This window comes from Oryctolagus cuniculus, chromosome 5 (genome assembly GCF_964237555.1).
Source record: "Oryctolagus cuniculus chromosome 5, mOryCun1.1, whole genome shotgun sequence".
Classification (NCBI taxonomy): domain Eukaryota; kingdom Metazoa; phylum Chordata; class Mammalia; order Lagomorpha; family Leporidae; genus Oryctolagus; species Oryctolagus cuniculus.
Genome location: NC_091436.1, coordinates 12,450,715 through 12,466,090, shown reverse-complemented (window position 1 = coordinate 12,466,090; position 15,376 = coordinate 12,450,715). Strand labels below are relative to the sequence as shown.

The window sequence follows — 15,376 nt, the reverse complement described above, 5'->3', positions numbered from 1 at the left end:
TAAATCCACAATTAAGAATTCATAAATTGTCCGCCACAGATTCAGGCAGGGAAATATCCTCCTCATGTCCCTCCCCTCTCTGCGTTATAGCCCACACCGCTACCTGCCTGTCGCAGGCGGTGAAGCCATGACTTGGTCTCTTTTGGAGAGTGGCACAGCGAAGGAGCCCAGCATGCCGGCTGCTGTCTTGCAGCCCTTCTCTCTATGGCTGTGCCACCGCCAAGGCTGTCCCCAAACAGCCCGTCGGCAGTGTGTCCTTGGAGAATTGGCTACAGAAGAAAGGTACGACCATGAGCCAAGGGGATTTCATCCCCTGCCACACTGAGTTGGGAAGAAGATAGGTGTTTGTCCCTTCATCTGCTGCTGCAGGAAGTGGGTGATGATTAGAGAGCGCTGGGACCTTCCAGGCATGATCAGTGGCCTTCCGAAAATTGCTTCACCCCCTCACTCCTCATTTCAAGGTGAAGACAGAGCCACAGATGTGACAGCCTTGTAAGTCAGTGCGGCTGTGCTACTCAGCCCTTGGCCTGTGCTGAGCGTCTGCAAATCGGAGACCCCAGGTCCTCCAAAATCCCAAACGCTCTGCGCGCCGATCTGGTGCCACAAGTAGACGACTCCTACAACGACGCATTGTTTTATGCACAAAATTACTACCATATTGCATAAAATTAATGTCAGGCTGTGTGTATAAGGTTTATATGAAACATAAATGAATTTTCTGTTTAGACTTGGGCCTTATCCCATGGATATCTTATTATGTGTATGCAAGTTTCCAAAAAAAAAAAATCTGAAATACTTTTCATCTCAACCATATCAGATAAGGGACATACAACCTGTACTATGAATTTTATATACAGCCCCTCATTTAAATTCAGTTTCTCCATAGCCCTATTGAATAGCCATTTCTTGTTCCTTCTAGTAGGAGGAACCTGAAGTCTAGACAGGTTAGCCCACAGGCACGATGTCGTAGCCAGGCCGAGGGAGTGAGCCAGCATTCTAACCCAGCTCTGCCAGGCCCTAAAGCCAGCGGTGTCTACTGCTTCCCACTGCCTAGCATGGAGAACGTAGCACTGCTGGTGTGAAGGCAAAACAACAGTATCTTGTTGTTGTTGTTGTTGTAATATTTCTTTATTTGAAATTAGAGAGACATTCAGAGAGAAAGGGATCTTCCAACTGCTTGTTCACTCCCCAAATGGCCACAACGGCCAGCGGGGAGCCAGGCTGAAGCCAGGAGCCAGGAGCTGCTTCTGCATCTCCCACGTGGGTGTCAGAGGCACAAGCTCTTGGGCCGTCCTGTGCTGCTTTCCCAGGCCATTAGCAGGAAGCTGGATTGGAAGTGAAGCAGCCAGGACACAGACTGGCGCCCCTTTGGGATGCCGGCACTGCAGGCGACAGTGTTAGCTGTCCTTGCACTTGTATTTGTTAAATTGTAGGGTAGGATGTTAGAAATCTGGACTTGGTTTTTTTTTTTTGTTTTTGTTTTTGTTTTTTTTTTTTGACAGGCAGAGTGGATAGTGAGAGAGAGAGGTCTTCTTTTTGCCGTTGGTTCACCCTCCAATGGCCACCACGGCTGGCGCGCTGCGGCCGGCGCACTGCGCTGATCCGATGGCAGGAGCCAGGTGCTTCTCCTGGTCTCCGATGGGGTGCAGGGCCCAAGCACCTGGGCCATCCTCCACTGCACTCCCTGGCCACAGCAGAGAGCTGGCCTGGAAGAGGGGCAACCGGGACAGAATCCGGCGCCCCGACCGGGACTAGAACCCGGTGTGCCAACGCTGCTAGGTAGAGGATTAGCCTGTTGAGCCGCGGCGCATGGGTTTTTGTTTCTTAAGCTGCATAAATATGGTTTTTGCTTGAATGTTTTAAGGCCTTTAAAGAATCTGTTTCATAGTTATTATGAGAATTTTATTATTTTTGCCCAATAATTTGAATTCTCTGAAAGTTTATAAGTGTTAGAATATTAAGTATTAGGCCGGCGCCGCGGCTCACTAGGCTAATCCTCCGCCTAGCGGCGCCGGCACACCGGGTTCTAGTCCCGGTCGGGGCGCCGGATTCTGTCCCGGTTGCCCCTCTTCCAGGCCAGCTCTCTGCTGTGGCCCGGGAGTGCAGTGGAGGATGGCCCAGGTGCTTGGGCCCTGCACCCCATGGGAGACCAAGAAAAGCACCTGGCTCCTGGCTCCTGCCATCGGATCAGCGCGGTGCGCCGGCCGCAGCGCGCTGGCCGCGGCGGCCATTGGAGGGTGAACCAACGGCAAAGGAAGACCTTTCTCTCTGTCTCTCTCTCTCACTGTCCACTCTGCCTGTCAAAAAAAAAAAAAAAAAAAAAAAGAATATTAAGTATTAATGTCTGGTATTTGTATCTGAATAGTAATTAATTTGATAATTTTTGCTTTCTGTGCTGTATACACATAGTGTTTATATGTGCTTTAACCTCCAACATTTGAGTAAAAAAAATTATCTAACAACTATGAAATAACTTTAAAATAGAACAGTACAGTAGAGCCTACTGGCCTTCTTTTTAAAAAGAAACAAAATATATTTGGGGACAGTTTGGTGCTTTTGGAAAATGCCACTTAGGTCTGCACAGAAACGGTCTTTGGTGTGCAGGGCTAGTTTGCTGGTTTCTGGCTGGGCCTTCAGGGTTCCCAGAGTTGCAAGTTCCCACCCCGGGTACTGTCTGCTTAGAGCGGAGGAGTCTGATAAAATGAATCTGTGCTTTGTTAAAAATTTAATTTGGACGAAAGAGATGTTACATGTAATGGTTCACTCTCCAAACGCCCACAACAGCCAGCCAGACTGAAGCTAGAGCCCGGAGCTCCATCTGGGTCTCACACCGGGTGGCAGGGACTTTAGTACTGGAGCCATCACCACTTGCCTCCCACAATGCACGGTAGGAGGAAGCCAGATGAGAAACAGAGTAGCCAGGACTGGAGCCAGGCCCTGTGATATGGGATGCCAGTGTCTCAAGTACAATTTAAACCACCGTGCCAAAACACCTTCCCCTGAATCTCTGATTTTTGCCAGTAATTGTTAGAGAACATTTCCCAGCAATTTATAACCAATAACTTTTCTCATCTGAATCCACCTTTTTAATGTTGTGTTTCCCATTAGAGCTTTTTCCTTATTTAATTACACTTAAGTTGACTCAAAATAGCTTAAAATCCCATCTCCAACGGGGTGAAGACGTCTTAGTTGAATGTTGTCGTACTCTTGGTTTGCTTTATTTGTTGCCAGCCCATTCCAGGTTTTTGGTGGTGGTGGTGGGAGGCAAACTATAGGAAAAAAAATCATGCCTTTATATAACACTAAAAGTAGCCTTAAGAAATAATCCCAGGGATCCAGTGTTGTGATGCAGTGGGTTAAACCACTGCAGGCATCCCTATGAGCCGATCCGGCTTCCAGCTAATGTGCCTGGAAAAGCAGCGGAAGATGCCACAAGTATGTGGGTCTCTGCCACTCATCTAGGAGACCTAGAGAGAATTCCAAGCTCCTGGCTTTGACCTGGCCATTTTGGCCATTTGGGGAGTGAACCAGTGGATGGAAGACCTCTTTCTGTCTGTCTGTTTCTCTCTCTCTGTCGGTAACTCTACCTTTCAAATAAATACATTAATCTTAAAGAAAAAAAAAAGCAGCAACCCCCGTGGTAGCTGCCTTGTTAGCGTTTGTGTGTGGGTTCCTGTGAAGATGTTGGTAAGACAATCACTACGGCAGCACTGTGTTAACAATGCTGCAGTCTAATAAGGAGGTCATATGTTCAGTGGCTGGGGTCCATAGTAAGGAGTGATGAAGGGCCAGTACCACATGGGCTGCATTTGTCTCTGTGAAGCCCCCCACCCCCATACCCTCACTGATAAATCTGTCAGGGGCTAGGGACCAAGCTTACGGCCCCAAGGCAGGAAGACCACAACTGCTGGTTGCAACCGTAGCTGTGACCCCGTAGAGCCATTGAAAGGTGATTGCGGACGCCCAAGGAATGGCATTGAGGGACTGGAATAAGAGCAACTGCGGTTTTATCCTTTGAGCCTCTCAGAACTGCCCCAGAGCAGAGGCTTGGTCAGTAGCTGGGAGCCGGCAGCTGTTCTGCTGTTCTGTGTTTCTGGGATGGGGAGCCTGGAATCTGTATGGATTACAGCTAGGATGGAAACCCAGGGCTTGGGGAACCGGAGAGAGGGAGGAGGCCCTCAGCCGGGGGATAGTCTGGGAGTGGGTGGTTGCACAGATCAGTCCTAAGCACAGCAGGACGCAGCCCGAGCCGGTGAACCTCCAAGTGCTGTGTCTCCCTCCCTTCCGGATTCACCTGGACCTCGCCAGCTTCTGTGCATAGTGCAGGCTTTACCTGGGGTCCAGCAAAGGCCTGTCGAAGCTTTCGTCTGTCCAGAATTCAGTTGTGGTTGGTGAAAGTGACACATTTTCTCTTCAAATAAAGTGACAAAGGCGATCATTTTAGTGCTTTAGTGTTGAACTATTAATATGCAAAAGGTTAAAAATCTCAATTCAGTGAATTCTATGTGACCCTTAAAGACCTTGTCTGCAAAAATTGCTCAATAAATTGAGAGGTTCAAACAGTTCATGGGAAAACGGGGGCCATTGTGGTGGGGCAGCAGGTTAAGCCAGCCCTGCAATGCCAGCATCCCCTGTGAGTGCCAGTCTGAGTGCCAGCTGTCACACTTCTGATTCAGCTCCCTGCGAATGCACCTGGGAAAGCAGCAGAAGATGCAAGGACCCGGACTCCTGCCACCCGTGTGTGAGTCCCGGGGGAAGCTCCTGGCTTCAGCCTGGCCCAGCCCTGGCTATTGTGGCCTTGGGGAATGAAGCAGCAGATGGAAGATTTTCTCTCTCTCTTTAAAATAAATAAATCTTAAAAAGTTCATGGAAAATTGCAATGTCTTTAATTCCTTTTCTCCGTGAGCTTTCTGAAGCTTTGCGTGTATTCTCAGTTGCCAAGAATTAAGCCAAAGTCATGGGATGGAAATTTGGAATTCTGAGAACTGGCAGTAAACATGGAAACCAACTAGAATGAAAGCGTTTAATGAAAACACTAACTACTGACCAGAGGTATTGTAAATTCACAAGTTTAAACTAATGTATGTGATTATCAGAATCACAGCGTGGGCTGAGAGAGAAAACCGAAGAATGCAAAGAGAGCTGTGTCCCAGGATAAATACCTGTGCCCAGGGACATGTAGGTGGAGGGCAGCTCTGGCAGATAAGTTAAGGTTAAGTACTTGTTTGTCCCCAAAATTGAGTTGAAGGTTGATCTAGAGACTTCTTCAATTAAACACGTTCAGAGCGAATGTTAGAATGACATAAAGTCATCACAGGCAAGTTTTTTTTTTTTTTTTTTTTAAGATTTATTTATTTATTTTAAAGTTGGACTTAGAGAGCCAAAGATCTTCCATCTGCTGGTTCACTTCCCAGAAGGCCCCAACGGTTGGGGCTGGGTCAGTCCAAAGCCAGGAAACAGGAGCTTCTTCCAGGTCTCCCACGTGGGTGCAGGGGCCTAAGCACTTGGACCGTCTTCTGCTGCTTTTCCAGGTGCATTAGCTGGGAGTGGGATCAGAAGTGGAGCAGCTGAGACACAAGCTGGCGCCCATATGGGATGCCAGTACTGCAGGTGGAGTCTCTACCCGCTACGCCATAGTGCTGGCCCCACAGGCAGAATTTAAGCACAGGTGTTAATGCCCCCCAAGTTACAGGAAAATGAAACAGAACTGTGCCAACTACCAAAAAAGCAACACAAAGTAAAATAGAAACCATTAAGAGAAATGAAACATCACTTTTCTGTACCCTGGATGGGAGGCAGGTGAGTCCATAGGTCTTTTTGTTTTGATCTGGACACCATTCAAATTTTGTGATATAAATTTTGTGTCTTATGTGAATTAGATGTCATTCGTACTTTCTTAGCAAATAACATTTAAAAATCACTTTTAAAATGTATGCTTTACTGAAAAGTCTTGTAGTCTATTTTGAGTTTTAAAAGAACAATCTTTTCTGATCTGGTTTCATTTCTCTATGGTAGGAGTTGGCACACTTTTCTTATAAAAAGTCTTGATGGTAAATATTTTAGGTCAGCCAAGCCCCTCACTTACGCATTATTGTGCTAAAGCCACCATAGACAGTGAGAAACAGGAGCATGGCCCAGTTCTAAGAAAACTTTATTTGCAGTAACTGGTGGCAGGTGGGTGGCCCTCAGCCCGTAGTTTGCCGTCCCTGCTCTACGGCTCCACCTTAACTCCTCTGTTTGTGTCACAGTGGGTGATACCATGACTATCACTATTTTGTATCTGGTAGTCAGGGGGAGGTTGCGGACATCAGAGGAAGCTGTGTCTTTCTGTCTGGGTGGAACAGGCAAGAGAAGATGCGGCCCACGGCCCGGGGCACAGGCTCAGTAGATGAGCTGTTCTGTGTACATCCTGTCTGCGTGATGCTGAGACACCTGCTGCTGTGGGGGAGGCACCGGGCCTGCAGAGATGCTGCCCCAGCTCTCAAGGCCTCCCTGGCAGGGAGCACATCTCTCTCTCTCTCTCTCTCTCTTTTTTTTTTTCCAATCCCGAATTCTGCTCAAACTCTCGTTAAATCAGGAAACCGAGCAGAAGGCAGACAGGGTGTTCGCGTGGCTCTGTCACGCGCGCTCAGCTGCTCCCCACCAGGAGCAGGTGCCGGGTCCTGACGCCGACTGGGGAGCCACCTCATGTGACCGTGGTACTTCCTGTCTCCAGGCAGGGCTCTGCGCTGCCTTGCTGGGAGCACCGAGTGCCCTGCCCACGTCCTCTGCCTCCTCCCAGAAACAGGTCCCCGGGTGAGCCTGGAATTCCGAGTGGCCGCTCTTCTGTTCCTCTCTGGGCAAACTTCATCTTTTTCTGTTCTAACCACGTGTACAGTTGCCGCCCTTCCCAGCCCTCCGTGTGTCCCCTCTGCCTTATTTCCCCTCCCTCTGTGTGAGATGCCTTGTGGTTGTCATTGTCACCATCCCTGTCGCCTCTGCCCTTTCTCCCCAGCACTCAGGACAAAGCCAGGTAGAGAAGAGTGGGCTCCATTAAACATTCTGATGGAGTGAAATTCTATTCTGGCCCACGCTTGGGGCCTTCGTGGACTTATTCTTTCATACCTCTAAAAATAGCAGGATTTCAGACGTTAAACTCCCTGTGCCAATTGGGACTTTCACAGAGCCCCGCCATTGTCAATCCCTTGCCCCATGTCAAGTGTTTTACGTGTCTTACTTCTCTGAGCCTGCTCAGTGACCTTGTGTAAGTGGCTCCTGCCTTACAGGTAGGTAAACTGAGTCAGGGTCACTTTGCTTGTAACTGCTATGGCTGGGGTTTTTGACTCGACTGCCTGTGTGTGAAAATCCCCTTTCTAGAAAGTAATGATGCTTGGGAAGGTGTGGCCCGCAGCACACTAAGAGGCCCCTGCGGCGCTTGTGACGCTGGCATCCCGTATGGGGTCTAGTTCGAGTCGCAGCCGCTCCGCTTGTGATCCAGCTCCCTGCTAATGTCCCTGGGAAAGCAGTGGAAGATGGCCCCAGTGCTTGGGCCCCTGCACCCATGTGGGAGACCCACATAGAGTTCCAGGTTTTTGGCTTCGGCGTGGTGCAGCCTTGGTGGTTGAAACATTTGGGGAGTGAATCAGCAGAGGGAAGATCAGTCTCTCTCTCTGTCACTCTCCCTTTCAAGTAAATGAATATATATATTTTTTAAAGCGTGCCAGTCCCGCCTCACAATGCCACCGGGTCCCTTGCTGCCATCTGTATCGTGTGTGCCCAGGAGGTGGGGAGGATTGTGGAGGTACCAGGTCAGGATCATCACTCAAGCCACGAACTGGGGCTCCTCTGCCCTCCTCTGAGCTCTGGTGCTTTTTTTTTTTTTTTCCCAAAGATTTATTATTTATTTGAAAGGCAAACTTAGAGTGGGAGATAGAGCGGGAGCTTCCATCTGCTGGTTTACTTCCCATATGGCCTCAGCAGCTGGGGCTGGGCCATGCCTAAACCAGGAGCCAGGGCCCTCTTCCAGGTCTCCCACGTAGGTGCAGAGCCCAATCACCTGGGCTATCCTCCACTGCCTTCCCAGGCCATTAGCAGGGGGCTGGATTGTAAGTGGAGCAGCCAGGACATGAACTGGCGCCCATATGGAGTGCCAGTGTTGCAAGCAATGGCTTATCCTGGTACGCCATGACGCCAGCCCAGAGCTCTTATTCCTAATATACAGCTACCATCTCATGCCTCTTGCTTGGAAGCCATTGCCGTCACCTCACATCTGCGAGGCCCCTGCTGCACCTCTGACTCGCGTGGGCCGTGACCACACTGGCCTTTAGTTCCTGCACACCACATGCTGTGTTTAGTGTAGCTACATCTCTCTGCCCTGCAGTCACGGCTTCAGGGTTAGCTGCCCCTGGCTTTGCTCCGGCCAGCGCGGCTCTTGTTGTTCTGTGTCTCTGGGATGTCACACTCGGGGCCCTGATTGTACTTGGTTCCCTGCTCGAAGCTGTCCCTCTAGCCACACTCTGGGTGCTGTGAGCCCAGGGACTGTGTCATTCTTGCTCATCACGTTGTCCTCACGGAAGCAGAATGTCCTATCAGGTGTTTTCTGCTGCAGATATTCATTCTTTTTTAAGCAGTAGGAAAGAATTCTATTAAAAAAACTCTATAAAAAGTGAGAAAATCCAGATAAGCCAAAAGATTGAAATTAAAATAACTTGAAATGCAGCGTTAACCATTGCATTTATTATATATATGTCGATTTTATAAAAAAATCTAGGCATACATATTTATATATAGTAAATATACATAGGAAGTTAGTTTTAAAAATGCAGCCCTACCTTCTTCCCTAGCAATGAGTCACATCTCTCTCTCTCTCTCTCTTTAAAGATTTATTTATGTATTTGAGAGGTAGAGTTACAGAGAGAAGGAGAGACAGAGAGATCTTCCATCTGCTGGTTCACTCCCCAGATGGCTGCAACAGCCAGAGCTGGATCTATTAGGACCCAGGAGCTTCCTCCAGGTCTCCCACACAGGTGCAGGGGCCCACGCACTTGGGCCATCTTCTACTGCTTTCCTAGGCCGGAGCAGAGAGCTGGATCGGAAGAGCAGCAGCTGGGACTTGAACCAGTGTCCAAATGGGATGCACGGCGATGCAGTCGGATGCTTAGCCTACTGTGCCACAGCACTGGCCCCACTCATGTCTCTTCTATTTATTTATTTTTGGTGCACAGATATCAGAATCTTCCATCATTGGTAACTGCTGCATATGTGTGCATCTTGCTTGCATTTTCGTTCTGTAATTTCTTGAGGTTAATGTTTACCACCACATTCTTATTTTGCCTTCAGGAACATTCGAGAACAGAGCTACCTAGGATAGGAAGCAAAGAATTTGGGACTTTTTGAGCAATGTTTCTTCATCTTTTTGGCATCGTGTGGAATGGTCTGTTTCCCACAGAGGACTGTCAGTGGCCATGCTGGGCGTGGTCTTTAACTCCCACCACCCTGCTGAGGTGGCTAAATCCTCCTTCCTCCCCATCTGCTGAGAATGGCTGTGGTCAGTGGGCCTGGGAGCCCTCCCAGCTGCCCCCGGGCGTCTCACACGATGTTGCCTTGTAGTTCTGATCTGGCTGGGATGAGGTGGGGCCAGGTAGCACAGGCTCGACAGGCGGGACCGGGGCCCAGCCTCGTTCCCACTGGGAAGCACGGATGTGGGGGATCCGCCTCCATTCAAGATCTTGGTCCATGTCTGCCCATCAGCCTTGTCATGGACCTCTGCTGGTCCTTCCAGGGCTCCCATGCCAGTAACGTTGGGGATAGCATTAGATCTTTCTGTGAGTGACACGGTCACTTTCATGAAATTCAGGGTAAATTGAGAAAAAGTTCTTTGAACGAGTTTTAGATGGTCTTTTTATCTGACTTCATGAACTTGCTGGAATTTGGCAGGTGGCGCCATAGCTCTTGAGCCATCAGCTGCTGCTTCCCGGGTGTGGACCAGCAGAAAGCTGGAATCAGGAGCATAGCTGGAACTGAACCAAGGTCCTGCACTACAAGGTGCGGGTGTTGCAAGCAGGGTCGTGGCCACTAGCGCCAACACCCGCCCCTGTGGCTTATCTCTAAGTGCTTCTGTACCAACTGTTACCCGGCGAGGCAGCACTTTTTAACCTGTTCTCTTAGGCTAAATATGTGTTTTGAGCCCAGGTGGCACCAACAGGTGCCTTTGAGAAAAGAGTGTGCAGTTTCGGGGGCCCCGAACCAAGCCAGGAAAGACGGGAGCACCCCCAGCTTTTGTTGCTGTCAAGCGCTCCTGGCCAGCACCCGTGTTTCCTGCAATGGCTACGAAGTCTCGAGCCAGTTCTGATATTGTGAGGTACTGAGCTCTTTGTTCCGGAACTCACAGGGAAATTGCAAAGCAGAGATGTCTCCAAGTAAGAGGGAAAAATAGTGAGGTTGTGATCCGGGGAACAGATTTTCAGAGCCCGCGTCAGCAGGAGCTGTGTGCTGTTGTGATGGGACGCATGGGGGCGGTATCAGATAGCAGGGTCATCCGAGCGAGGCAGAGCCTGGTCTTGGGACGAGATTCTGCTCTGGATTGCTCCCGAGAGAGTCTGCTGGGAGCACGCGAGCTTCCCAAGCCCTTGCAGTTTTTTTGCCACCAGGCAATGACTTTACCGACACGTTTCAGGCTCTGTAGAGTGGTCCTCATCCTGACACTGAAACCAAGACAAAACCAACTGCGCATGGACGTCTGCCTGGCCCACTGCTGCTGCCTGATGAGCTGCCCATCGTCTGGGAAGGGGATGACGTCATTTCCAAGCAGGGACCAACCTTGGTGTAACCTTCAAAACATGGAAAAAATAATAATTTGGGGGTCACTATCACTGCTTTTCTGGTCTTAGGGGAAAATAATTTCATTGAATCTTTCTGTGAACATAAAAGAAAATACTTGGTTTGTGGTCTCTTGTAGAAGGTGAGCCCGAGTTCTTAGCACTGAGTGCAACAAAAACACCAGCCGGAGGTGGTTTTCGGTTCTGCATGCGGGCACCATCCAGCTGCCGACTCCTCACTCAGATCCAGCCCTAATGTGCGGACCTTTCTGTATTTTGCTTGTAAAGCAGCATTCCTAGGGGGTGCGGGGACTTGCTAGTTGCCTGTGTGCGTGGGGAATCAGGGCTGCGTCCCTAAAACACCTGGAGCCAGGAGAGCCCTGACCACGTACGTGGTGGGCAAGGGCAGCCGGGAGGAGAAGCGTGCTTTGCCGGTGCTCTGTTGGATACTGGGAGTGGCTGGTGCTGCGTGGACAGCCAGAGGACACAGGCCTCACATTGTGGCGGCCCTGCCGGAAGCCTCCTTGCTCGTCTGCTGGCGGCGATGTGCAGCATACCCTGGGAGAACAGGCTTGAGGGGCTGTTTGGGCGGGGAGCAGGTGCCCAACAAAGGCAGGTTCCCTTTTCTTCTTGACCCACATGGCCTGTGAGGGTTCCTTGATGGGACAAGGCGCTGCTGCTGCCTTTTTCATGAGTAAGGACATCAAGCACGGAGAAATGAGGCTTGCCCGGGAGCATGTGAAGGGACACAGCATCCGGGCTACTCAGTCTTGCCAGTCCTGTGTTTGTGTGACATCCCAACCCAGATGGCCACCGTGGCTAGCGAGTACTTCCCGGAGCCGCAGGATGCTGCCTGTAACTGTTCTGTGTTCATGGCCATTGCTAAGATGTGGGGGAGCATAGGACCATCCAGGGGCCTCTTTCACATACAATCTTTTTTTAAATTAATTAATTTATTTGAAAGGTAGAGTTGAAGAGGGGCAGGGAGAGAGAGAAAGAGAGAGAGAGGGGTCTTCCATCTGCTTGTTCACTCCCCAGTTGGCTGCAATTGCTGAAGCTGGGCCAATCCAAAGCCAGGAGCCAGGAGCTTCCTCTAGGTCTCCCACGCAGGTGCAGGGGCCCAAGGAGCTAGGCTGTCTTCCACTGCTTTCCCAGGCCATACCAGAGAGCTGGATCAGAAGAGGAGCAGCCAGGACTCGAACCGGCGCCCATATGGGATGCTGGCACTGCAGGCGGCCCCCAGATACACTCTTAAACACTACTTTGATCATTACTCTTCTCCTGTTAGGGGCTCCGTCTCCTTTTGATCCCAGGTAATCCTTGCACGCCGCTGCTAGACAACATCTAAACTGTCAGGTGCGTGAAAGGTGTCTCTGTGGCACTAGAACACTTGCTTGTGGTACCTTTGAAAGTAGACCTGCTATTGAAAAATCCTAGCTATCTTTCACTTTTTGGAAGTTCATCTTACCAGAAGCACTTTTAAAATGAATTCTGATTTTCTAAAATGGCAAGATACTTTATTTTTAAAATCTCGTTATTTTAACACTGCATTGTTAGGTGTGATTTCTGACATCCCAGCAAGGCAAAGCTGTAATCTCACCAGATGCCATTTAACTTATGGTGCATTTTGTCAGATCTTATTTTCTACAGTGTATGCAAGCTTAATATAGAGTCTGCAGCCCTGGAAACTGTTCGTGTTCAGGATTGCAAGATTATATCATCTGAGGTTGTGTGCAAATCCCAGGATAGAGATTTCAAATAAGAGAGTGTTAGAGTCTGAGTGTTCTGGTGATGGGCTTTTTAGCTCTGTCAGTAGATAGCCAACCCCAGAACCCCAGAGTCCTGCCGTCGATTCTGTTTCCTCCTGCCTCAGTTCATGCATCATGTATGAGGCCAATCCCTCCGTGCGGACCAGAGATGGAGATCTGGGTGGAGCCACGCCCGGGAATCCCGAGCAGCCTGTAGCCGTGTTGGCTGGTTGACCAGTAGTTCTTACGCAGGGTATAGGTTGTCACCCCTTGGGAAGCCTTTAGTGAATACCTGTGATGGGGCCCAGGGATTCCAGGTCTGTTGGTCAAGGCACGAGTGTTTCTAGAAGTTCTCCATGAAAGGCCAGTGTGTGGCCAGGACTGAGGGCCACTGACAGGGAGGAGGGGCAGAACTGAGTTTGCGGTGGCTTGGTTACCCTCATACCTGACGCTCATGTTCCGGAAGAGAACGGACGTCTGTGCGCTGCCAGGACACGGCTGAGCGGTGTCGGAGATTCCTCAATGACAAGTCATAAAATGTGGTTGTTACTGACATGATGTGAGACATGTTCACAGGTTGAATTCCGAGTGGCGCCTTAAGATCCACATCTGTTTTCTTAGTCTTTGAAATGTTACCCAGAAATGAACGTCTTCCTGTAGGTGTTAACAGAAATATGCTGTGTTCAAAGTATAAAAAATAAAATAAAACAGGTGCGCCATCTGTATATCCAGTGAGCACCACTAGGATGTCCACATGCTTAGAATGCTTGGAAGTAAATTATTTTCTATGTTGTCCGTGCACCTAGAGGGAGGCTTAATTCCATTACCGGGTTAGCCTAACTTTGGCACCAAGAGTCGTGTCCAAAGAGAAGAGCCCAGCAGTGGGGGAGTTCTCACTGAGACACGCAGTGGGGCCTCGCCGCCTCCTGCTTAGGCCTATACTGGAACATGCCCCCGGATGTCCCTGCTCCTGACTCCTGATCCCACTACCTTGCTGAGTCTTCTCTGGACTCACTCTCCGTGGGTCTGACCGCAGCTGCACCTGCGGAGACTCGGCTCGGCTCTCTCCTCCGTGGAGTCTCCCCACAGCTGGCGTGTCCCTCCTACCCACGCGCCAGGCCTGTGGCACCGTCTGCTTCCTCGCCTGTGCCTCCTGCCGGGCTCTGCACCCCTTTGAGGTAGGGACCTTGTCTTTCCTCTCAGTCCCTACACCATTTGTAGCAAATGCACGAGCTCAAGACTTTTCCACTTGTCACTTCGCGACTTGGCCCCCGATGGGCCAACTGGTTGGATTTGGGGGCAGAACTCTGGGCTTGTCTCGCCATGCCACAGCTTCCTAAAATTACTGCCGTGCTACCCCGTTTCTGATCTCCCCAAGCTGTTCCTGCAGGGGGCACAGAACGCTGGAGCAGGCCCTCATTGGAGGAGCTGGGTGTGTCTTGTGTGTGCTGTCCCCAAGGTCGTGACTTCTTAAGAAAGAAGGGAGCCCCGTGCCTGCTTCAGCGCTTGTCTTGGCACTGAGGGAGGGTCTCACAGCTCTGTGACCATGGGAGCAGCGTGTGTAACGCCGGACGCCAGTGCAGACACACGTCCTCCTCCCCGGGACCTGAAATGCCAGCCAGGGTGGTCCAAGGTGGACGCGACCCTTCGCCAAGCCTCCTCAAAGAGCGCAGGAGGCGGAGGTGCCTGCTGGGCCGACCCAGCCCTTGACCGTCCACCTCTTCTCTTTCTCAGAGTGCCGAGCAGATCGCCACTTTGTGCAGGGGCTTTGACGACGACCAGACGGACGGCATGGAGGGCACGAGGGAGAGTCAGGACCCGCCCCCGCGGCCGCTGGCCCGCCACCTCTCGGACGCCGACCGCCTTCGCAAAGTCATCCAGGAGCTCATGGACACGGAGAAGTCCTATGTGAAGGTGAGGGCGGACTGTCCTCCACTCACCCATGCCCAGGACACCTGCCACTCACGGGATACACTGCCTGGAAGGGAGGGGACGAGTGGCAAGGGTGCAAGAGCTGAGAAGAAGCTAAAAAAATTAGACTCTTGGCTCCTCTTGTTACCAAGGTAGCTCTCACTATGGTAACAGATGTTCTGGTTTGTCATGCGCAGTCTGTGCTGGCTTAGCGCAGGCGGAGAGCATTCTAGGTGAGGAGGTACTAGGGAGCAGGTGCTGGCGCCCCCAGGCCTTGCAGCAGGGGATCCCTGCGGAACATGGGGCCCACATGGCGTGTCTTTCAGCATGCAGGCACCATGGTAAAGGGGCAGTGACTGAGTAGCCTGAATGCCTGAAGAATTCAGTTATTTTATGTCCCAAGCCCCCAGTGAGTGGTTTGAGAAAAATTCCACGGAGAACACAGGAGCCCAGGAAGGCGGAGTTCCTATGCTTCGAGTGCTTGCTGAAGCTTTGGGGCGACGTCGACCTGCTGGGACAGCACGGCCCCGGGCTGGCGGCCGAGCACCCGGCTGTGCCCGGGCTGGTGGCTGAGCACCCGGCTGTGCCTCTGCCCCTGTCATGCTGTGTGGCCTTGGATGTTGCCTCTCTGATGCCCTGGTCCATGGGTTCTCTGCAGAGGTGCAGCCCTGCTGTGCTGAGCTCACAAGAGAGGCCTCAGCGCACCTGGCGGAGCTGGGCTCTCCTTGTGTGGCCGCTGCTCCCTGCACGTTCCAGGGGCATTAGCACAAGCAGCCCAGGTGAGCTCAGAGCCCCAGGTTTTGGTCTCTTAGGGGATGAAGACATTAGAGCAATTGCAGTCTCCTCTCGCCTGCCACTACGTCTCGTCCCACATCCAACAATGAAGGAGACACCGGGAACTGCAGGCTACACTTTACAGTA

The 15,376-nt window shown here is 51.0% G+C and overlaps 1 protein-coding gene across 8 annotated transcripts in view; it reads left to right on the top strand.

Annotated features, from left to right (window-relative positions):
- The window catches only part of TIAM2 (TIAM Rac1 associated GEF 2), a 246,507-nt gene that overhangs the window by 216,850 nt on the left and 14,281 nt on the right, over positions 1–15,376 (top strand). For all 8 annotated transcript variants that reach the window (XM_070073356.1, XM_070073357.1, XM_070073350.1 and 5 more), the window contains one exon: positions 14,279–14,458. In XM_070073356.1, the coding sequence (XP_069929457.1) occupies positions 14,279–14,458 (180 nt within the window). The remainder of the gene's footprint in view (positions 1–14,278; positions 14,459–15,376) is intronic.